The sequence below is a fragment of the Diceros bicornis genome, chromosome 31 (assembly GCF_020826845.1).
Source record: "Diceros bicornis minor isolate mBicDic1 chromosome 31, mDicBic1.mat.cur, whole genome shotgun sequence".
Classification (NCBI taxonomy): domain Eukaryota; kingdom Metazoa; phylum Chordata; class Mammalia; order Perissodactyla; family Rhinocerotidae; genus Diceros; species Diceros bicornis.
Genome location: NC_080770.1, coordinates 12,103,783 through 12,127,677, shown reverse-complemented (window position 1 = coordinate 12,127,677; position 23,895 = coordinate 12,103,783). Strand labels below are relative to the sequence as shown.

At 50.0% G+C, this 23,895-nt stretch overlaps 1 protein-coding gene across 1 annotated transcript; it reads left to right on the top strand.

Annotated features, from left to right (window-relative positions):
• The first annotated feature begins 5,649 nt into the window (after positions 1–5,649).
• Positions 5,650–14,435, top strand: LOC131395523 (pepsin A-like). The gene is made up of 9 exons (XM_058527390.1): positions 5,650–5,705; positions 6,151–6,301; positions 8,325–8,442; positions 9,333–9,451; positions 10,161–10,360; positions 11,909–12,025; positions 13,160–13,304; positions 13,398–13,496; positions 14,231–14,435. Exons 1-9 carry the CDS (start codon positions 5,650–5,652, stop codon positions 14,378–14,380), a joined length of 1,155 nt encoding a protein of 384 aa, XP_058383373.1. The 3' UTR covers positions 14,381–14,435.
• The last annotated feature ends 9,460 nt before the right edge of the window (positions 14,436–23,895 follow it).

Genomic DNA, 23,895 nt, shown 5'->3' with positions numbered 1-23,895 from the left:
AGAAAAGAAGAAGGAACGGTAAACAAACTCGTCAGACCTCAGTTCAAGGTGTGGCATGAGGAGTGGTGAGAAGGCTCAGCAAGCCCAGGCGTGGGTGTGGGCTCGCCCTGTGTTGAGAGTGTGACCGTGACCAAGCCACGTTCCCTCTCTGAGTCTGCGTTTCTCACATCCAGCCCTTTACAAGCTCTATGTTTCTAGGGAGAAGAGCAAAGGGGAAGAAGACGGTGGTGAAACTCCAAGACCAAGAGGCTGCCCTAAGGTCTATCAGCTCAGCTCCATAACGATTATCATGCTTAAGTGTTCCATCTTGGTTTTGCCATGATTGGGTTCTTTAGATTACACTCCATTGCTTGGTTTGATATGTTCATGGAACATTTCTGAACACCTGTGCTCTTGGCAGGGTGTGCCCTCCAGCAGCGATGCAGTTCCCAGTGCCACTCAAAGCCTGGTGTCAGGCGTGGCTAATGGCAAAGTAAACGTTGTTGTCTAATCTTTTTGCCAGGCCTGTCCAGCACAATGAGATTACTTGGCTTCCCTGGTGGCAGCAACGGGTCGGCCCTGGCTGACGATCAGTCCTCATGGAGAACAGGTGTCCCTGGAGTCAACACTCCACTTTCCCTCCCCAGAGGTCCTCTGGGGACAAGGTAGAATGGCTTCTCTGAGTCCCCCTGGGATGGAGACTGCAGCCATCATGAGATGTCCACCTCACACTCTAACCAACAGACAGAAACCAGGTGGACGTGTGTGAGAACAGAGCCTGGCCCAGGACAGGAGCCTCCCAAGACCAGAGCCTTCTGTGACACAGCTTCTAGTCCCTCCTGTGTCACTAGATTGCTATGTGAACCCTAGCTGATCACTTAACTCTTCGGAGCAGTGTCAGTGGGGCTAATGCAGGAATAATATTTTTTAAGAGATCATGTTTCTCAAAAAACTCAGAAGGGCATGAAGAGTCACTGAAATGCAATCCTTGTTGTGTGGATGGAGATTGCAGAGAAGCAGAGCAATGATGTCAACTTCCTCCTTCTCAGATCCCTCACATGGCCTGAGCAGAAAACCAGCCTGCAGGGCACAGAAATGGCTTCCAAAGGAGAAGAGTGGGAGGCACCCAGGTGGATCTTAGTGGACCTTTCCAGAAGTTCCTAACCATGTATTAATATCCTACTGCTGGTGACAAAATAAAACCAATTTCACAACTTAAACAACTCACATGTATGATCCCAGAGGTTTTGTTGGTCAGGAGTCCAGTCTGGAGGGTCCTCTGTTTTAGGACCTCTCACAAGGCTGCAGTCAAGGTGTCAGGCAGGGATGTGGTCTCATCTGAGACTCGACTGGAGAAGGGTCTGCTTCCAAGCTCACATGGTTGCTGTCAGGATTCAGTTCCTTGCAGATTGTCAGACTGGCAGCCTCAGTTCCTCACTGGCTGTTAGCTGGAGGCGCCCTCTTTCCTTGCCACGTGGGCCTATCCATGGGGTACCTTGCTTCGTCAGAACCAGCAAAAGAAAAAGTCTACACAAATGGTCTGCTGGAAAGACAGAAGTGACAATCTCATGTAACATAATAACAATAGTGACATCCCATCTGCTTTGCCATGTCCTATTGGTTAGAAGCAAGTCACAGGTCCTGCCCACATTCAAGAGGAGGTGATGACAAGGGGCATGGATATCAGGAGGAAAGAATAATGTGGGCCATCCTAGTGTCTGCCATAAGCCTGTACTGGGTGCCACCAAGCAGGTCAGCCCCCCCACCCCGGTGTGCTAAAATCGCTAATGTGGGAAGACAATTATCTTCACCAGTCCAAGAACTTCCCATTAGTGCGATCCAAAGACCCGTCCAAGAGGGAAGGAAAGAGAGCTCCCCCTCTGCCCTCTCTTGAGATGACCACAATCTTCTTGAATACATGGCCTATTTCTATCTTGCTCACGGATGTACTCCCAGAAGCTAGAACATGCCTACAACCCAACAGATAGCAGGTGCATAATGAAAATGTGTTGGATGAACGTGCACATGGTCCTGCGATTACTGCCTGTGGAGTCTCCCTTCTGTTTCCCAAAGACATTTCTCCTCTGTTCAAAATTCCTATGTGGGTCCAACAGACATGTTGTGCCCCTAAAATCAATGCCCATCCTTAGGCTCCAAGCCCTGCAAGCCGGCTCCAAGATGCACTGGGGAGTCTGGACTCTATGTACCTCTCCTAGATGGACTCTGACCACCCCACCCTTATCCCCAGGATGACATCAAAGCACCTGTCTGGAGTGCCCAGCACCCAGGGGTTCTGAGAAACATGCGCAGTCCTCACTCGGCTCCTTGGAGCTTCACTTCAGCCAGCAAACATCGTCACTCCCACCACTCAACATGGGAGAGAAAAGGAGATCTAGGACAGATTTTACTCCTGGTTACAGAGGACATAAATGGAAGCAGGGATGGTGAGTGGGTTGTTCTTTTCTTTTTCATTTCCCTCGGTGGTATCACAACATTTCACGTGAAATGAAATGTCCCCTCCAAGTTGCCTCCACAGGCAGAGCCTAGAATCCAATTTCCCTTCACCCCCCCGTGTGGCCGTCACTGGCCCAGCCCGTCACCTGCTGTACAGTCAGGGGCGTCAAGTCTCTGGTCATAGAGTGAAATTTCCCTTCTCAAGTGGACAATCTAGAGATAGAATATTACAATCACCCCAAAAAGTTTCCCTGAACCCCTTTGTAGTCAGTCTCTACCCAGGCCTCTGACCTGTTTTCCCTTCTCATTATTTGCCTTTTCCAGAATGCCATCTAATTTTACAAATGTCGCCTTTTGAGTCTGGCCTCCTTCACTCAGTATAACCTGTGAGATTCATCCACAGCTCATGTGTGTCCACTACTGGGTCTTCTTCCACCCTGTGGCTGCACCACCAGTTGTTTATCCGGGACAAGCTGAAGGACATCCGAGTTGTTTCAAGATGTTGGGCAATTATGAAAAAAGCTGTTATAAACATCTGTACACTGGTCTTTGTGGGGACACATGTTTTCATTTCTTTTCAGTAAACACCAGGAAGCAGATGGCTGAGTCAAACAGTAAGTGCCCGTTCACTTTGTAAGAAACTGCTAAACTGTTTTCTAATGTGGCTGTGCCATCCCGCATGGCCACCTTCAATGTAGGAAAATTCCAGGTGCTCAGCATCCTCATCAGCTCTTGGTGTTGACAGCTGTTTTCATTTTAGCCGCTCTGAGTGTGTGGCTGGTTAACACTCGATATTTAGTCCTCATACAATCCCATAAAAGTGGTGGTACTATTTTCCCCATTTCACAGATGAGGAAACTGAGTCTCAGAGAGACTAGATCACCAGCCCCAGGTCTTACAGCCATTCAGAGGCAGGGCTGGGATTCAAACCCAGACTCTGGAGCCAGAGGTCTTCATAAGCTTCTTCCATGGGCCCCTGTAAACCCCAGTGAGTGAGTAGGGGAGAAGGCACGGGGAGTAACAGAGACCTCAATTCAAGCCCCTGATCAGCCACTTTTTACCTGAGTCACCTCAGGCAAGTGACACAACGTCTCTGTGCCTCATTTTCCTCATCTGTAAAATGAGAATAATAACATTAATTACCATAAGGAGCTAAGAGTCAGAGGTCAGGAAATCTAAGCTGTCTCCTCTAACTGACAAGGAAGAGAAACACACAAATGATGTTACCCTGTGTAAGTTACCAGAATGGTTGGCAAAGGCAAAAACACCTGATTATAGAAACATGACCCTACTCTGAGCCACATTCTCAAGCTGCTCTTATCTCCAGGCTTACATAGGATTAATTAAAGCACTGTGTTGAACACTTCCATGCACCATATAATTCATTGAGGGAGATGAAAGATGAATAAAACACGCGTCATGTTCTTCATGTTCATTCCCCACATCTCATTTCTGAGGGTTCCCTGACTCACCCTGTACCCCCAACCACACTTCACTTCATTTCCAAGTTGAAAATTACACACCAAAGACCCAGTACTTCTTTCTTCCTAAGAACAATTACTATGAATGGTTTCAGATATGCACAACATATACATAAAATATAAAGAATAATGATGAGCCCCACATACCCATGCCCAGCATAAGACACTAATGACATTTGAAGACCCTGATGACCCCCCGTATACGCCCCTCCTTCCCTCCCACCCAGTGGTAGCCTTGAGCCAGGGGTCTCCATCTCATGCTCCCAGGACTTAGGCAGGCATTTTCAGGACTGTCAGCCGCTCCACAGAACAGTTGAGATCACCCCGAAGGTGAGAGTGTGGGTCAAGGAGAAAGGCTCAAGGCGAAGGTCACGAGACAGGAAAGGAAGAGTCACCAAAAGATGTGAACGTGCAAAATATGAGGTGGGGATCCAGATTTGAGGTACAAAGATGCCTTAACGGGTGAGTTTGACATACAAATGTGCTTTGTACTAACACCACTGGTCCTGAACTTGATCTGCTCTGCCCATCCCTCCAGGCTGACCCAGAGCACTGGTGAAAATTTGGAGCTTTTATGGAATCTGTGTCTTCTGATGCTGGAAAAACCAGGGGTGGCCCAGGGAGTCTGATTTCAGAACAGGACCCACAGACAGGGCCGACTACCTCTTGGTGACGTCCCTGCCACATATCCCCCTCCTCCACAATTCCTGAGTCAGTTTTCACTCCACTTTGTCCACTAAACAGATCCCATAAATTTGAGAATCCAATGGATTGATAAGCACCTTCATTGAAGAAACAACCTAAGTCATTCACCACCTAGTATGAATTTGCCCAGATTGCTTTACTCCATAACAGTTGATTCAGCCAAGTCTTAGGCGTGGAGCACCTGGGAGAGTCAGACACGGATGGGATATGAAAGGTGGAGGCTTCCAGCAACCTGAGAGCATGGGAGAGGAGCAGTAGGAAGAGAAAGGGTGCAGAAAGTGAGGGGCATAGACTTCATGGATAAACCCGGCCTCTTTCAGGTTGGCTTCCTCCAGGAAAGGAAGGCATCATTCTTCCACTTGCTTGGCTCCCCCCTCTTCCTCTGTACTGCACACACCACTGTCCCAAGAGTCGGCCCAGTTTCCCTGAGCACAATATTATGCAAGAGCATAATTAGGCCTGGAGGCTAGTTAGACAACCAACAACCTCACATACTGTCATTTCTGTGGGGAAATGTGTCCTGAGTCCCAACCACTGACCTATGAGTGTGCTTTGGGTTAGCCACTACAGGAACATGGCCCATCGCTAAGTGGGGAGCGGCTCTCCAAGCACCCCAGCCATCTGTCCTACAAGGACAAATCGGGGTACACTGAGCTCCTTTGACACCTGTTCAATGTTAAGTTCAATTTTGTCAAAATACTCATCTTGTCAAGTTCTCATGCAGGCCCCTTTTCATTCTTTGAGAAAGAAGCCACCACTCCATGGCTCACTCTCTGCAGGTCCATCCTAACCATGTGATGTGGTTGCAATGGAAGCTGCTCAACTGGAAACTTCTCAGAACATGGCGCAGGGGCGGGGACAATCTTATCCGGAACCCTTCTGTTTGGGGTCAGGATAACGGGTGACGTTTGGAGGCTGATAAGGCCGGTTCCCGAGGACTTGTGCTGTGTATAAGGAGCAGCTCCTGCCTGCTGCTGTTCGCCTTCCACCCATCTTCCCCTCTCTGGAGACTTGGGGCCCAGGAAGAACCATGAAGTGGCTGCTGCTGCTCAGCTTGGTGGCGCTCTCTGAGTGCCTTATCTACAAGTGAGTGTGGGGGACACGGGGCACGGAGAACAGCTTCCGAGGGGCTGCGTCCCTTCACTGTCACACTGTCTTTCTTCCCTTATTTTTCTTCTCTTCTGCCTTCATACCACTCCTTGCTCTCTTCCACCGTCTTGAGTCTCCTTTCTTCTCTCTCTGTCCTTCTGAGGAGGCATTACTGCAGACGTGGTTCATAGCTCAGGCCCTCAAGTCCAGCCTGAGTTGGGTGCCAGCTCCATCACTGTTTGGGTGACTTTGGGCAACCACTGAACCTCTTTGCAGTAGTGTAGAAAAAATGGGAGGATCTCCCCCCTTGACTTCCTTCCTTCTTCCTCTCTTGGAGCAGCATCCTTTACCTCAGGGCCTTCCATGGCATCCCATGAGCAGACTCCTTCCCTAATTACACTTCCTCCTCCAAACCATCCCATTTGCAAATGCTCTGCCACAGGGTTCCGCTTGTTAGAAAGAAGTCCTGGAGGAAGAACCTGATCGAGCATGGCCTGCTGGAGAAGACGCATCCCCGCAACCTAGCCAACAAGTACTTCCCCAAGGAGGCTGCCACCTTGGCACATGTTGAGTCCATGGAGAACTACTATGATGTGAGTGCATGGTCAGGAGAAGTGGAGGGGCAGCACCGAGGATTTAGCCTAGAAGAGAGAGGGGTTCCAGTGTTCTTGGAGGATGGATCAGGGCTCTGAGCCCACAGGCAGTAACCCAGAGGTCAGCTCTCACCGGCACAAGGCAGGCAGGAAAACTCACATTCTGACATGTTGCTTTCGTTCATCTCTTCCTTCATTCATTCATTCAGTGTTTATGTATGCAGAGCACCTCCTTATGTGCCAGTCACTGTGCTTGGCCCCGGGGGAAGCAGCAGGGAAGAAAACCAAGCATAGCTCCTGCCCTCAGGGGTCTCACAGTCTGCTAGGGAGAAACAGACAATCATCAATGAGCCTCACGATCCACGAAAAGTACAACCAGGCGGAGGGGTACGCAGTGAAGATGACACTGTGAAGGGGGTGAAGGTGGCAGGTAGGGACAACTCTCTGGGGCATTGAAGGAGAAGCTGGGGTCCAAGAGGACAGGAGAGAGTCCCAGAATGCAGGACGGCTTGTGCCAGATCCTGGGACAGCTGGGAGAAGAGTGCATTTGAGGAAAGGCCAGTGTTCAGGGAGAGCAGAGAGGGAGGGTGGAGCAGAGAGAGGCCCGAGGGAGTATGTGGGTGGAGCCAGACCAGAGTCTCTGAAGAGGGTCTGCATCCTCATTGCCACCAAATCATCTTAACCAGGGGAGTTGACATGATTGGTGTGGAGTCTCAGGAAGATCTCTCACTGTTCTATTTGGGACCCAATGGCAACATCCTGCCCATCGGTAGATATTTTGTGTCCCTGTGTGAATGGCACAGGGCCAATGGTAGGAAGAAATGTTGTCTGTCGTTAAGATCTTAGCCTATAAAATCTACCAGAACTGGTGCAAATCTGGGCTCTAATCCTTCTGAGTCACGTGCCATTGGGCAAGTCATTTAAATTCTCTGAGTGAGCCTCAGTTTGCTTGTCTTTCAAACAGAACCACGAATATTTACCACAAGAGGGTTGTTGTGAGGATTTAATGCAATAAAGTTTTCTTGGGAGGAATAGCAAAGGAGAGGCTCTTGGTAAGAGCTTGGTAAAGTTAGCCCATTTAATCATTTAACAAAGATTTATGAACTATCTACTATGTGCCAGAGGCTCTGTGCAAGGAGCTGAGGCAACAAGGATGAAGAAGCACAGTTCCTGGAGCTTCTATTCTAGAGAAGAAGGCAAATAAGCGACAAATAAATAGGAATGGAAGATAATGTCAGTAATGGCTGTGATGCAAAAAAAGATTGATTAATTAGACAAATGGGAAGAGGAGGAATGGGGGAAGGGCACATTGAGATGAAGTTGTCAGGGAGGGCCTCTTGGTGGAGGTGACATTTGACTAGAGCTCTGAATGATTGAGGAGGAGGAGCCAGCCAAGGAAAGGTCCAGAATTAACATTTTCCTAGCACAAGGAATAGCAAGCTCAAAGCCCTGGGATGGGAATGAGCTTGTCATCATCAAAGAATATCCAGCCCAGCCTGGCTTGAACAGCTGAAAAGAGAGACAAGGCTGCCACTACAAATAAAAATCCTGATACGCCCTTTCTCGAAATCCGTTGTACACACCTTGATTTGAAACAAGATCTCTCTTGGGGTTTCCATCTTTCAATGACTTTTTACCTCCAGATGAGAATTACCTGAACGAGCATTTAAGCATTTACTCTGCTGGGTGCCGTAAGGTTCCACCCTGTCCTCCGAGATGGTGTGTTCTCTAGGATGGCAAGACTAAGACATTCAAGCCAAGAGCTGAAGAAGGGCCTGCTGATTGTGATTAGGTGTTAATGGTGCTTAGAAGAAAACAATCAGAGGCTACCAGGGATGCAATAAGGGAGGACATCAAGTAGGAGAGGAGGCCAGATGGGGCCTTGAAGGACGGATGCATTGGACAGGGAGAGAAAGGCAAGGAGAGCAGTGAGGGCAGGTGAGCTGAGGAGAAGCCCCAGGGGAGGCCCTGCTCCCTGGGAGCCCCAGAATGGGGAGTGACCTATGCTGTCCCTGCCCCGCAGGAGGAGTACTTTGGCACCATCAGCATCGGAACCCCTGCTCAGGATTTCACCGTCATCTTTGACACCGGCTCCTCCAACCTGTGGGTGCCCTCCACCTACTGCTCCAGTCTCGCCTGCAGTGAGTGCCTGGTTCTGCACAGGGCCCCCAGCACCCACTGACCTGGGAGCCCTGAAGGCACAGGGGCTTCAAATAGGTCTGATTTCAAGCTGCTGGAGTCCCTCAGGGATTCTCTCAACAGGCCCTTCCTGAGTACCCACTATGTGCCCAGCACTGGGCTTAGGTGTCCAGGGAATACAGGCGGAATCACACAGGGTCCCTGCCTCCAAGGGGTTCAGTCCAATGGCAGCAAGCAACTCTCCTGAATAACCAGGCTCAGGGGAGTCGAGGGTGACCAAAGCAAGCCAGGGCTAAAGGGCTACAGGAGAGCCAGCTGGGACACAAGCCTGACATGAGAAAGTAGCTCAAAATCATGACTGAGTTGAGCAATGTTCTGACTTTTAAAAACAATCAATAGGTTTGCTAACGACAGAGACATTGTCATTGGGAGTCATGGACGGTGTTTCAAGTTCCTTACTCTTCTGGCTTTTTTAACTGACTTTTAATTCAGAGTAGGAGCCCCTGGAATCCTCCCCTTCATGACTTGAGCTGTAACATTGTAACACAGTCACTGTGACATTATAGCTCTAAGATGGGCTGTACACAGGCTGCTGTGAAGGTGCTCATCTCCATGGGCAGCCGTGGGCCTGCTCTGCTAAGTGCTTGCCTGGGGGGCCTTGGTAGGACCGTGGGGTTGGCTGGGGACCTTCCATCAGGGAGATGGTCCCAATTGGTCCAACCAGACAGGAATAGAACCTGGGAATGCTTAGTCTCCAAATTCTGGGGCAAAAGTCACCTTTCTCCTCCAAAAACACACCCAGAACCAAGGCAGCCCACCCCAGAAAGACATCCCCAGCCATGATTCTCGCTCGTCTTTTGGAGGTTGACGATGTCACTTCCTGCCCTCACAGCCAACCATAACCGCTTCAACCCTGATGACTCCTCCACCTACGAGGCCACCAGTGAGTCTGTCTCCATCGAATATGGCACCGGCAGCATGACAGGCATCCTTGGATATGATACCGTCAAGGTGAGCACCTGCTGGCTCACCACCTATCCTTCCCAGCCTTAGGGACAGCTTCTGGGGACTGTGGGAGCCACAGTGCACCCCCCAGAATCAGCTCATTCAAGCCATACAGGTCTCAGTGAGCCTCAAAGTAACCTGATTGGGGAGGGTGATGTGGAAGTGGCCGAGATGTCACAGACATCTCTAGGTGGGGCAGTAGTGGGTAAGGGGTTGGGATTCCTGGAGCCATAAGCAACCTCAGCCCCACTCAAGCTGAATGCTGTGGAGTCGGGGAGAAGGTAGGAAAAGGCTCAGTTCTCTTTTAGCAGCTCCTCCCCTTTCTTCTCCCTCCACTTGCAGGCTCCCCCCAGCCATAAAAGCCCCACAAGCACCACCACCCTTCCAGGGCTGGGCAGGGGTCAAGGGCTCTGATTTGTCTGGGGTCTAGTTTGCTTCTGATCATCAGAAACACGAACACACTGTGCCCATCTGTTCTGCAGCCAATTCTCACACTAAGTCACAGACCGTAGCCTTCTGGAGACCAGCCACAATGGTTGCTTCCAGCAGAAACACAAACATTACCAAAGAGGCTCCCTCTCTCCTCCTTCCAACGGACGCGCCAGAACCTGAGTCCCACAGGAAATGAACTAGGGATGCTCTGGGCCCAGGGCTGGCGCCTCGCAGGGCTCAGTCAACACAAGCTGATGGTGAACATCTCGGTTCCCCCACTCAGGTTGGAGGCATCGACGACACCAACCAGATCTTTGGCCTGAGTGAGACGGAGCCCGGTTCCACATTTTACTACGCTCCCTTCGATGGCATCCTGGGTCTGGCCTACCCCAGCATCTCCTCCTCCGATGCCACACCTGTCTTTGACAACATATGGGACCAGGGGCTGATTTCCGAAGACCTCTTCTCCGTCTACCTGAGTTCGTAAGTCCGCCGGAGAGGTCATGGTCACGTGGCCCAGCAGAGGGCTGTCTGGGGCTGGGTGGGGTAGAGAGGGTCTTGGTCAGCAAGGGATTTGAAAGGTCAATGTCTAAGGCTTGAGAGGTATAGCTTTGGAGAGAACGGTGCCAAGTCTCTCTCTCATGAACCATGTTCATTCATCTTATTTTACCAGCGTGAGTCTTTGTAACCTTGCCTTACACAACTCAAATGTCACTAGTCATTTGCTCTCCAGCACCAGTCCCCTCATCGTTGGCCCCAAAAGACCACCATTAAAATGAATCCACTTAAAACAGGGGTCAAAATTCCCTAGCAATGACAAGAAGATTTTATCGGGACTTATCTTAAACAATGAAACTTTTAAAAGACGAACGCAAATTTCTCTCACTGGTTAACAAAATCTAGGTTCCAGTTGTGACTTTGAGTTAATTCTAAGAGGAATAAAGAACAAACCAAGTGTTGGTTTTGGATGAGTTGAGGATTGTGCAAGAATATCAGAGTGTCATCAGTTTTCCCGAGACACTCAACTTTCCTCTGACGCGCTCATCCTCTCTTGAAGCCATTTGTCATTGTTATTGTTTTTCTTCGTTGTTCCCTGTTCTGCTAACATTTCACTGTGTTGCCTTGTACTGTCAGACGTTTACAGGAAAGGTGACATGGGGACTATTATATCCGTGGCCCATTCTTTGGTGATTAATTTCTTATCATCCACCTTTGCTTCTCTACCTAACCCTAAACAGCAGAGATTAAGGAAATGAATATTTTAGTAACCAGGAGGAAATTTAGAACAGGAGTAATGTACCACGGGAGGGCCTTTTGTCTTTTTCTTCACTTAATATTCAGGTCGGCTGCTAAATATCATCTGCCATTATGGGTACTTAGATATTCCATGGGGGCCGTCTTATCTCTCCAATAGCTCAGGGTTTCTCAATCTCAGCACTAGGGACATTTTGAACAGACAACTTTTTGCTGTTGGGGGCTGTTCTGTGCATCGCAGGTTGCTTAGCAGCCTCCCTGGCCTCTACCTACTAGACAGCAGTGGCACTCCCTACCCCACCCAATCATGACAATCAAAAATGTCCCCAGACATTGGCAAATGTCCCCTGGGGGCAAAACTGCCCCTGGCTGAGAACCAGAGAACTATACTATCAAATACTTAAGAGCAAACACTGTCATGCATTCACTTCTCTTGAGGTCCCCACAGCAATGAGAGTGAGGATGTGAAGAAAATCACACACTCTGGAACCAGAAAGACCTGGGTTCTAATCCTGGTTCTGGCACTCCCCACCTGTGTGACCTTGGGCAAGTCTCCTCACTTCTCTGGGCCTGAGTTTCCTCACTGTGAAGTGGAAATAATAATCATAGTGACTACTGTATGGGCCTTGGTGTGAGGATGAAAAGAAACTGTGTCGGGCACAGACTCCATGCAGCTCCTGGTGCTGGTAAGAGCCTAACCAAGGGCAGCTCTAGGATGCACACAGGAGGTGTTCAGTTGAATGAGTGAATTCCTGTCTTTTCCCCCCATTTCCTTAGTGATGACGAGAGTGGCAGCGTGGTGATATTTGGTGGCATTGATTCTTCTTACTACACGGGAAGCCTGCACTGGGTGCCTGTTTCTGATGAGGGTTACTGGCAAATCGCCGTGGACAGGTGAGGTCGCTGTTGATGGGCACTGTCCTGGCAAATGCCCCAGATCTCATTTCTTTCTAGACTCGAAGTTAACTAAGCTTTCCAGAATTCCGCTGGCACAGCCAGCACAGGGAAATGGACCCCAGGAGGGGAAGGTGTGAGTTGGCCAAGCCAGAGAGACCCCGAGCAAGCCACCTCCTTGAAGGAGGAGAGCTGCCTGGGACTGCATGCTCTGCAAGGATGAGACATCCACTTTCCTTCTGGTCCAGGAAACAGGACACCAGCATCCCCGGGGAGAGTTGGATGATCCACCTTCCACATGTCTTGACATTTAGGGAAACCGTGAACAGGCACACGCTCCTCCCACTCTAGGAAACATGTCACTTTCAGTCGAGAGACAGGGCAAAATGGCTTAGAAGTTGTTTCAGCCCATTCCTTCCCACCTTCTCCTTCTGGACATGTCCCTACCACATGTGGCCTCATTCCCCAGCTGTTCCTCCCCCAACTGGCTGCTAGGGTGACTCTGGGTTTGCCCAAGAGTGAGCAGTTTCCCAGGACTCAAGGCTTTCAGTACTAAAACCAAGACTGTCCTGGGCAAACCAGGACACTAGGTTCCCTCAGTCTGACTCAGCCATGCTAAAACTTCATCAGTTCCTCCCACACCCGCCTCTGCACCTCTTGTCTCTATCCCTCCTTGCATGCCTTCCCCTCTGCCTGGGATGTCCTCCTCCAGCTCTTCACCTCCTTGGCAACCTCTGGCTCTGTTTCCCTGTGAAGCCTTCCCTGCTTGCTCCCCACCACCACCAGCCTCACCCTGGATTGTGTTTCTGTTCCCCTGTCCTGTGCCCTGTTCATGCTGCTCTTCTTTGATCATGACTATTCTTTCCATCTAGACTGTGAGCTCCCTGCAGCCAGAAACTGTGTGGCAGCCTGGTTTCGCATTTCATCTCCCATGCCTAGCACAGAACAGGCACTCAGTAAAGACTTGTTGAGTAATTAATGCATGAATGAAGGAGTGTGTGAAGGAGAGAAGTGTATATTTTATGTATTGGCCAATGGACGAGGAGGAGGGACCCTCTGGGGTCACTTGGTTCCTCCTGGGAAGAGGTACCCCCATCGGGACTCAGGGGACCCTTAGTTGCCTCTCGCCCTCAGCGTCACCATCAACGGAGAGACCATCGCTTGCAGCGAGGGCTGCCAGGCCATTGTTGACACTGGCACTTCTCTGCTGACTGGCCCACCTTCTGCCATTGACAATATCCAGAGCTACATTGGAGCCACTGCAGGCTCCTCCAGCGAGGTGGGTCCAGGCTTGACTGCCCCATTCTAGACCCTGGTGGTGGGTCTGCCACGCAGAAGGAATGTAATCCCTCCTAACCCTCACTCTCTCCAGGAGGTGATCAGCTGCTCAGCCATCGACAGCCTACCCGACGTCATCTTCACCATTAATGGTGTTGAGTTCCCCCTGCCTGCCAGTGCCTACATCCTAGAGGTAAGGGGGCTCTGGGCCTCCCACCTAGATGTGCCTCCATAGAATATGGCCACATGCTCCCTCTTTGCACAAGGAAATGTGCAATTCCACATGCTGAAGCTAACATCTGCTCTGGACAGCCACCGGAGAAAAAGACTCCATTCAAAATAAATGCATGATGAGTTTGGATGCAGCACCCCCAAGGGGAGAAGGGAGGCAAATACTGACGGCATGAAAAGAGGATTTCTAGTTGGACCCCTGAGCCTAGCTCCAGGTCTCAATTACTAGCCCATTGATTCGGAGCCAGCTGCAGCCTCTCTCAGCCTCACTTTCCTCCTCTGAGAGCTACAGCTTTCCCCAGGCTCAGAGTGTGGTGAGGGTAGTCACGTGATATTGACCACATCAAAGCTACAAAGGAGTGGGCAGATGGTGATCCTAACTTCCATAGGGTCAGGGCTTATGATGCTCCCACCATCTCTACCAAGGAACAATCTTTAGTCACATGAGCCTCAGGAAAACTCCTTACCTTCTATTATAATTCAGGTGGAAAACTCATTTTGCCCAGTGGTTCAGTGTTATTCAGCAAGAAGTACTGATGCCCAGGTCCCTGCACCAGTGATGCTGACTAATTAGTAGGGGATCAGGCCAGAAATATGTGTCCGGGGCCAACAACTATGGTCCTTGATGCTGATCCCCCGGCACCTGTCACCACAGAGTCTGTGTCCCATCTCTGGTTTTATCCTGCTTTTCTCCAGGAGGACGAGTCCTGCATCAGCGGCTTTGAGGGCATGGACCTCGACACCAGCTCTGGAGAACTCTGGGTCCTGGGTGACGTCTTCATCCGCCAGTACTACACCGTCTTCGACAGAGCCAACAACCGCGTCGGCCTGGCTTCTGTGGCCTAACCTTAGTCTTTCCAGCCACTTCCCAGGAAGATCCTACCTCAGTCATGTGCCCTCTCTAGATGTTCATAGTTCTCCTGATGGCTCTTCCTATGGGATCCTGGAGGTGGGATCTTGGCCCTGTTCCATCTCGTACCAATCACGTAGAATAAAAGCATAACCGTCTGCAAAATATTTTGTGGAGTTGCTTCTCTTTGTCCATATTTCTCCTTCACATCACCAGGATCAGAACACCAGGGGCAAAAATGACCACTTGGACAGCACCACACACAGTGACAGTGGCAGCACTCACTTCCTAATAGAGCCAGGAAGACAAATGGGCCTCAGCAGGTCCGGCTTGGAGAATCATATGAAGATGTGGGGACCACAAATGTCTGCCCCGTTGCCTCCTCATAGAATCAGGCCCCTAAGTTCTTGGTTGAGGGAGGCAACTTCTCATTTCCCCCAAAGTCAATAAGAGATCAGGAGAAAAGGAAAGGGATCAGGAGAGGTGACCACTGATGTTGACATTCCTAGTAGGCCTAGTAGATGGTAATGTCTATAAGACACGGGCCAGAGAGGTGACAGAAGCTGACACTCCAAAATCTCCCCAGGTGCTATCTGTGATTAGCTGGTTGACCCAGACTAACACCTGAGACCCCCTCAACACTCTGGTGCAAGACACTGAACTGACCCGTTTCCCCATCAGTAATTAAAGCGAATGGTTTTCCAGTTCCCTGAGCATTGTGATGTTGGGAGAGAAGGACCTGAGCATGCCCAGTCGCAAACAGGAACGGGTTCACTTTAATCCAGCTGAGCTGGATCCTAGTTTCTCACTTGCTAGTAAATCAATTACAGGTCTGTGCTTCTGGGCACCCACAGTGGAAAAATTCCCATAGCTCCTGCCTCTGCCCACAGCTGGATTAGAGAGTACCCTCTGGAGACACTGGCCTGAGGGCTGCAGCTGGGCTCCCCTGCTGAGATGGAGTGACTTCGGGGTGCCAAGAACAAGATGGCTTTGGAAAGTCTTGTGACATCATCCCCCAATTTGTCATTTATCACTGTCGAATATGAGATGTCAGCCTCTAGAGAGGGGTGTGGTGAGCTCTACCAGCCCATGCCCCAGGTCTTCCAATGTCACTCATGTCTCCTCCACCCATGTTCCCCAGCTGAACAATCTTTTTGAAACATAAATATGATCACGTCCCTCTTGCGCTTAAAACCTTTCCTTAGTGCCCTCCAATAGCACTTGGGATAAGACAATAAACCTTCGGTGTGGCTTCCCAGCCCTGCATGCTCTGGTCCCTACCTACCTTCCCTGCCTCACCTTGATCCCTCTTAGCCTGAGCTCCCACCACACTGCCCTTCTTCCACCTTCTCAAATACACAATGTTTTCCACCTCCAGAACTTGCACACACTGTTCCCTTTGGGTTTCTGTTCCCTTTTTCTTGACTAGCTATGGCCCAGCATCCTGCAGATCTCAGCTTAAATGTCCCCTCCCTGTCAAACCTTCCCTGACCACCCTCTCACAGAGCCCTCCCTCCTTTCCTTTATGGCGCTTGGCACATCGGTAATCATGCATTCACGAGAGCCCTTGTTCCAGATCCACCAGCACAGGGACTGTGATCATTTAACTGTTGAAGCCCCGGCAGCAAGAGCAGAGCTGGAACATAGTACAATAAACAATTGTTGACTGAGTGATGAATTCAAGATGACTTATTAAAAGGAAACAACCAGGGGCCCGCCCCATGGCTTAGCGGTTTAGTGCATGCGCTCCGCTGCTGGTGGCCCGGGGTTCAGATCCCGGGCGCGCACCAACGCACTGCTTCTCCGGCCATGCTGAGGCCACGTCCCACATACAGCAACTAGAAGGATGTGCAACTATGACATACAACTATCTACTAGGGCTTTGGGTTAAAAAAAAAAAAAAGGAGGAGGATTGGCAATAGATGTTAGCTCAGAGCCAGTCTTCCTCTGCAAAAAAGAGGAGGATTAGCATGGATGTTAGCTCAGGGCTGATCTTCCTCACAAAAAAAAAAAAAAGGAAACAACCAGGATAAGTAGAGAGAGTGGATCTGATTTGATGGAGATCTTGCTTAAGACAACAGATGGGTCCCTCCCACCCCCACCAACATTCTGTCCCAGTCATATTGGGTCCTGGGTCAAACAGGTGGACTTCTCAGGTTTCTGGGGAGGATTTTCGTGGTGTCCTGGCTCCTTTGCTGGGTTTGTGTTTCTTACATTTTCCAAGCGCCTCCCGTGATCCAGGCCGTGTGCTAGGCCCCGGGGATGCGACAGGTCTTCCTAGACCCTCCCTGTCCTCCTGGTCCTGGCCACACCCTTCCTCCTTCCCCCTTCTCAGCCCCTGTAGCTGCAGCTCAGCCTCTTCCTGCCAGCCTCTCTTCTGCTCCCTCACCCTGGGTTCCTGGATCCAGACAGAATCTAAAACAGCTCCCCACTCAACGGGTCATTTGGACTGGAAAACCCTGTGCTGACATATCCAATCTGACACTTCCCGCTTTGCTCCACAAGGTAAGACGGATTCACGTTCCTCCTCTATGGTCTCAGGCCTCATCTCCATTCATCTTTCTCCACTTCCTTGGGGCCTCAGGGGTCTAAACTCAGGTGATCCGTCCTTTCCATTCATCCTTGTCCAGGAGTGTCATTTTCATCTCGCAGTTCTCTGCTCCTCTCATCTATGGAACTCAGACCCTCCCCAAATGCGGATTCTCAAACATTGCTGGTGGAAGCCTGAATTGTTACAACCCCTAAGGAGCACCATTTGGCAACATCCATCTAAATTAGAAATGCGTATACTTTTTTATCCAATAACTTCACCTCTGGGAATTTCTCTTAAAGATACACTTGCACATGTGCAAGATGATGTAAGTACAAGGTTATTCTTTGTAGCATCTCCTATAAGAGCAAGATTTGAAATGACCCAACTGTCCATCCACAGGGGATATTTAAACCGCTTATGGCCCATGCACGCAAGGAGCTACTATACAGGTGTAAGAGGGAAAAAATGAGTATGCTTGCCAGGTGCTTGGGATGGAAGGATATTGAGAAGAGATTGTTAGATAAAAAAACAACAAAAACAGGTGACAAGAGCCAGCCTTGATGGCCTACAGGTTAAAGCTTGGTGTTGTCACCGCTTCGGTGGCCCGGGTTGGCTTCCCAGTCACCGAACCACACTACCTGTCTGTCAGTTGCCATGTTGTAGTGGGCGCTCACACAGAAGAACTAGAACAATTTACAACCAGGATATATAACTATGTGCTGGGGCTTTGGGGAGGAAAACAGAAACAAAAACAGGTGGCAATAAGGTGTAGTCTATGCTATCTTCAAATTATAAAGAAAGCAAATGAGATGTACTTGCATATATATAAAGGAGCTGAGGAAGGATGCACAGAAAACAGAGACTGTAGAAAAGAGAAGGGGCACTGGATAGATATGGCGTGGGGGAGATGTCTCACTGAATACAATTTTACATATGTTTAATTCTAATGATGTGGATGGATCTACTACACATTCAAAATAAGTTGATGAAAGGTACTTTAAACCACTGAAAGTTTATGCTAGTTAGAAGTCTACTGTGGTTTGTCTTCAGGCCTGTTCTTCTAATAACCTCCAAAATCAGGTCTCTTGAATCAGGTCTGCTGGTTTAAACCTTGGGGAACTTTCCAGGTCCAGTGAAACTGACACGGTAGAACAGTCTTCTGCACACTCTTCCCATCCTCCACTGCTTCTCAGAACCCTAAATGTGGAATCCTAGGTCAGGGATAATGCAGAGGGTATTCACTCAAGGGAAGACATCCCCCCCCCATCATGCTTGTTGGAGCCCAGGGTCCTGAGAATCAGACCAGCTCACCACGTTTGTGAAAAGCACTACGCACCCCACTGGGGTCTCCAAGGTGGCCTTCCAGCCTCCAGGAGCCAGCCAGCCCTGGGCAGGGGCCATGCACACTGAGGCTTATCGTGGTCAGAACATGTTCTCTCCAAGTCGGATCCCACGGGGGCCTCCCAACATGTCACAAGAACACAGCCTGCCCACGGGGGAAAGGAGGACGCCTCCGAGCCCCCCAGGGACCTGAGAAGGGGCTATATTGACCACAGTGTGAGGCAGTGAGAGCTGAGGTCCAGCTAGTAGGACCTCTGTAGACAGCACCCACACCTCTTCTCCTGGGCATTCTTGTGCCAGGAAGCGAGAAGACGGGACCCAAGCTTGATCCTTGGGTTAGGGCCAGCTAGATGCACCAGAAAGCCAACAGCCCAGAACCAAGAGAGGGAGAAGCGTGGCCTCCTCAGGCCCTCGAGGAGAAATTCTGAAGTGTGTGCTACACGGTCTGCCAGAGCGTCCACAGAGGGACTGGATGCCAATTGCCTGTATCAGTGACCCGCTCTTGAAAGCACCTGATTTGTTTTCTTCCCTTCTCTGTCTCACTTCCCCCTCCCTCACTACGCTCCCCGGGACCACCTCCTAGGTCGGTGCCTCACCCCCAGATATTGATCTCTGGGTCTTCTCCTGGGGGAGCTCAAACTAAGATAGTGCCCCACCATAAACTGCAGCCATCAACTGTCTCTCTGAAACTTCAAGGGAAGAATTCAACCAGGTAGGATATGAAGGAGAAAAATCCAGATTGGGAGTCAGAAGAATGAGGCTCAACTCCCAGTGCAGCCCTCATAACCTGTGAAAACTTAGGACACTCTCCTAATGTCTCTGGGCCTCTGTGGTCTCAGCTGTAAATGGGATGAGTGGGTCCCAGAGAACCCTGTTTTTATACATAGACCAAATTGTGGAAAATATTTACAGCTGTCTTCCCATCCTCCCCTCCACAGCTTTCTTTAATGTTCACAATGACACCATTTACTCGAGATATATGGAGAAGGGGGACCAGTATTAAAACTTGGTTGTGGGGCCGGCCCGGTGGCGCAAGCGGTTAAGTGCGCGCGCTCCGCTGCGCCGGCCCGGGGTTCGCTGGTTCGGATCCCGGGCGCGCACCGACGCACTGCTTGGTAAGCCATGCTGTGGCGGCGTCCCATATAAAGTGGAGGAAGACAGGCACAGATGTTAGCCCAGGGCCGTCTTCCTCAGCAAAAAAAAAAAGAGGAGGATTGGCGGATGTTAGCTCAGGGCTGATCTCCTCACAAAAAAAAAAAAAAAAAAAAAAAACTTGGTTGCATCCCTTACTGCATAGAGGGATAGAGATGAGAAAACTGGCACTGACTTTTAGCTGCTACTGTGTTGACAGCTGGCTAGTTGAGAAGTTGCAACACGGAAGCAGCCAGTGTTCCATATGTTCATCCTGAAATTAGATCTCAGGTGGCATCATGAGGGTGGGTCACAGGCTGCCCAGGGTCACAGACACAAACCACTGAGACTGATGGAGGCATTACCAAAAGCCACAATCACAACTCCATGAGGTGGGACCATCACAATCCCATTATACAGACTAGGGAGTGGAGACTGAAGGTCCCATGGCTCGTCACAGCTGAGTAGGGCTCAAATCTGGGTTCACGGCACCCCAGACCTCATACTTCACCACCGCCCTTTGTGTCTTACTGGACAAAATGGTCTACAAGTCCTTTGCATCTATATCTTCTTTGGTTTCTATGCTCCTCACTCAAAATTCATTATTCCTGCCACCATACTCAGATCAAGAACTCATTACTACACTAATTTCTGGACCGGATACCCCGGATGGACTTTGCAGCCAGTAACCACTGCAGACACTTCAGTCTGGGATATGAGGTGAGCAGCAGGTCAGAGAAGAGCCAAGAGGAGGGTGTCCTGGGCAAATATGAGTGGGGTCTGTGCAGTGGGGGCTGCAGAATAAACTGGGTTTCAGTGGTAGCAAGTTGCTGACCTGGTGACGGCATAGTTCTCTGTCTCCCATCCCCATCTCACTTCCCCCATTAATGACAGCACTGTCCTCTTTCCATGTGTCATGCAAACTGGGCTGCACCACCCAGATCCCCCTTCAGGACTGACAGATTTATTCCCCAACTGCTGGAAGGCTGTTGGCTGACAGCTCTTGGCCATCAGTCCTCAGAAGGAATGGCCTTGGCTGATTGGAGCTGCCTTGCCCAAGGTCATGCCCCTTATCTGGGGCGGCCCAGACAGAATTACCTGTCAACATGGGGGCACAAAGCCCCATCCCCTTGTCCCAACTCAGGACAACTCTGATGGGCCATCCCAGCCTCAGAACTCCCACAGGGGGTCGGCTGAGGACTTGGGACTGCAGGGCAGCCCGACTTCTCCCTCCTGCTTCCCTCCCTCTGGCCCACGGTTCTGATGCTGAGCGCAGGCCCTAAGAAGCTGCCAGCCTGCTGTTTCATCTCAGAGGTTCCCTCCCTGGGAACCCAACCTGCAGAGTCCTCTCCATGGGTCTTTTCCTTTCTCACTTTGAAGTCCCCCAGTGTCAAAGGCCACCAGATGCTTACACAAGACCCGTCCGCACCCAGTCAGTACAGGCTTTACCTCCAAGCTTGGTGGTTGGGGTGGGGTGCTGGTTCACCCGCTGTGGGCTCGGAGTGAAGTTATCCCACCATTACAAAGGCAAGAAGTGAATGAGCAGGCAGCCTGGGTGGAATGAGACAGCCTTTAATCATGAAACATCAGGGAAGGATGTGTGACAGCTGGTAGAACAATCCCAGTGAAATCCCAGGGCCTCTCTGCTCTCCTCCACAGTGACAGCTCAGCAGCCCAACATTTCTTGAGACAAGCAGGCTGCCCATCCAGAGAGAGTGCTGCCCATGGAGAACACGTTTGCTCCATTCTCACAGCACGTTCTAAATGCTTATTGGGAGCAAGGCTACATCTAGCCCTGGGGATTTTGCATCCCCTCCATGAGCCCTCTGGGAGTGAGCCTTGGGCATTGGCAGCCTCGCTGGCCCCTAGAGGCTCCCTGGAAGCTACCAGGGCCACTGGCAGAGTTTCCTCTGTCTGGCATCTCTCGGGCATGTCCCTGAAGTGGAGGCCTGCTTATACAGTGGACTCCTCCTCCCTTGAAGTCCCCGTTGTGAGCTGCTGGTAGCCAGGGCTGGTGGTGCCCACCAGGGCTATAGAGAGTCTGGAGGTGGTGGGAGAGAGTCTGCGAGGCCTGAGGAGGCTAACGGGGGTCTCTGAGGGGCTGGGGCCTGTCCAGGAAAGGGATGAAGCTTCAGTCAGTATAGCTGCAGACAGAGAAGGCCATCTGGAGGTTGTGTGGGTCCTGGAGGCTGAGGATGTGGGCTCTTGAGTAAAAGGAGGTGGCCCAGGAGCTCCAGGAGAGGCTGGAGGTAGAGTGAAGGCTCCTGGAGGCATCGGAGATCCTGGGGAGGTCCAAGGCGGCTGGGAGCCCCCAAGATCCCCTAGGAATGTGTCCCCTGACCCCAAACGGAGTTAGGGTGAGGCCTGGGCTCTCAAGTGGCTCATGGGTAAAGTCTGTGTGGTATACAGGTTCGTTCCTAAGAGGAGCTGGATGAGATGGAGCACTGGCCTCCGAGGCAACACTGCTGGTGGTCCCCGGAAGGAGCTACAGTTGACGGGGCCCTCAGTGTCTCCACAGGGGCTCCAACCTGCTTTGCTGAATTCCATGTCTCCATGAGGTGAGAGCCCCCACCTCTCTTCCAGGGAATCTAGAGAGAGGTGGGGAAACAAGATGCACAATGGTTCTCCCAATGGCTCAGGAGGCTCTGGGATGAGTTGCACTGGGGGCGTGAAACGGAGCGTGAAGAAGTTAAAAAAAATCTTCCCCGGGCTAGAAGAAGAGAACAAAAACTTTGAGATAAGCTTTGTTAACTGCAGCTGTGCATATTCAGCATAATCAACTGTTGTTTAAAACAAACCAGGTGTTTCTCCCTCCTGAATATATGAGTGAGCTGTCTTTCCCAGGAAGTGAAGGTCCAGATGTCAAGATTCAGCCTCACCAGGCCAAATGCAGGCTGAGGATAAAAACTACCCAGAAAAATCCAGATAGTCAAGGGAAAAGAAATTGTCTCAAGGCCAAACACAGGCTGGTGGGAAGGTGCCAACCAGCAAGGCCACGTGCTCCCCCTCCCCTACCTATAACCCCAGGCAAAAACCGCTACCATTTTGCCTTCGAGGAGGTGGGTCTGAGTTCTAACTCCCATCTCCTCGTCTGGCTGCCTTTCAATAATAATAATCCTCTTTCCTTGCCACAAGCCTGGTGTTTCAGATTTTCTCTTTATTGGTTCTACTATATGGTGGGTAAATTAACCTGTATTTGGGTTCAGTAACAATTTGGTAAGCCAACCAGGAGGCCCTCTGCCTGTGGCTCTGTGGCCTCCGGTCAACTGAAATTACCTGAGAAGCAGTCTAGCAGCTGCCAAGGTGATTTGCCTTAGGGACTGTCCCCTGTACTTTCCATCTGACCCTGCACCGCTGAACCTAGGCACATTTTTCTTGTGGCGAGGAAACAGGCTCTAGATTTGCTTGCTTGTTTGGTTTTGGCTTCTGGTTTGGAACGGACGACCTTTTGGTGAGTTTCCTCATTAAAATTGACCAAGCCCTATTTTTCCTTTCTTTCTTTGCCTCTGTTTCAGGGGTTTTGTTCCAGGTTGCTGGACTTTGGGCAGGGGGGCTCTGACTTTGTTGAAAGGACTAGGGATCTCACTCAGAGAGGACTAAATTTGAGCTCCATCTGTTTTGATACTTTTGTGTGTGTGTGTGTGTGTGTGTGTGTGTGTGTGTGAATGTGTAGTTTGCCTCTGTTTCAGGGGTTTTGTTCTAGGTTACTGGAGTTTTTTCAGGGGGAACCCTGACGTTGAAAGGACTAACTCTTGGTTCCATCTGTTTTGATACTTCTGTGGATATGTGTGCATGTATATAATGTGTGTGTGTAAGCAGTGCCATAATGGGAAACTCAGATTTGATTCCCAGTGGCAGCCCTCTGAGTTGTGTATTGCCAAATTGGGATGTTTTCAGTTATAAATCTATGCAAAAGAAAAAGATGAAACAATCAAATTTGGGGTCTCAGCTTCCTCTCAGTCTTACAGATGCTAATGAAAACAAGTTAACAAAAGAATTTAAAAAGCTAAGAAGAAAATAAAGAAACTCTTCTCAACCAAGTGTAAAATTTTAAAGGTTTTGTTTTTTTAAAAAATAAGGCAAATAAGACAGTGGAGTAAATAAGACAAATATTAAAAGGGGGAAAATAAAGAGGAATCAAAAAGGGAAGAGTCACAGGACTCACCCCAACAGGATGGAAATCTTTAGCTAGTTATTAAAAAGCAAGATGGGGTAAATGGAACGGATATGAATGAGGTTAAAACAAAGGTTTTAATAAAACATTGCCAAAGGTTGGATGGGCTAAAAAGACTCCCTATTGGCCCCCCAACATTAAAGAACATCAGACGTGCCCATTCTATTCACCCCAGTTTAAAAAATTTTTTTAAAGCCAAAAGGTAGAAAACCACAATGAGAAACCTGAGCAACAATTGCTTGGGCAACAGTTGGGCTGATAAAGTTGACAAAATTATGAAATTAAAATGTTCAAGCTAATATTATGTGAAGATGTCAGGTCAACTTTGCCTG

Coding starts and splice junctions, on each gene's coding strand:
- LOC131395523 (XM_058527390.1), top strand. CDS start 5,650: ATGAAGTGGCTGCTGCTGCTCAGCTTGGTGGCGCTCTCTGAGTGCCTT. Junction 5,706..6,150: donor TCTGAGTGCCTTATCTACAA/GTGAGTGTGGGG, acceptor GCTCTGCCACAG/GGTTCCGCTTGTTAGAAAGA. Junction 9,452..10,160: donor TTGGATATGATACCGTCAAG/GTGAGCACCTGC, acceptor TCCCCCACTCAG/GTTGGAGGCATCGACGACAC.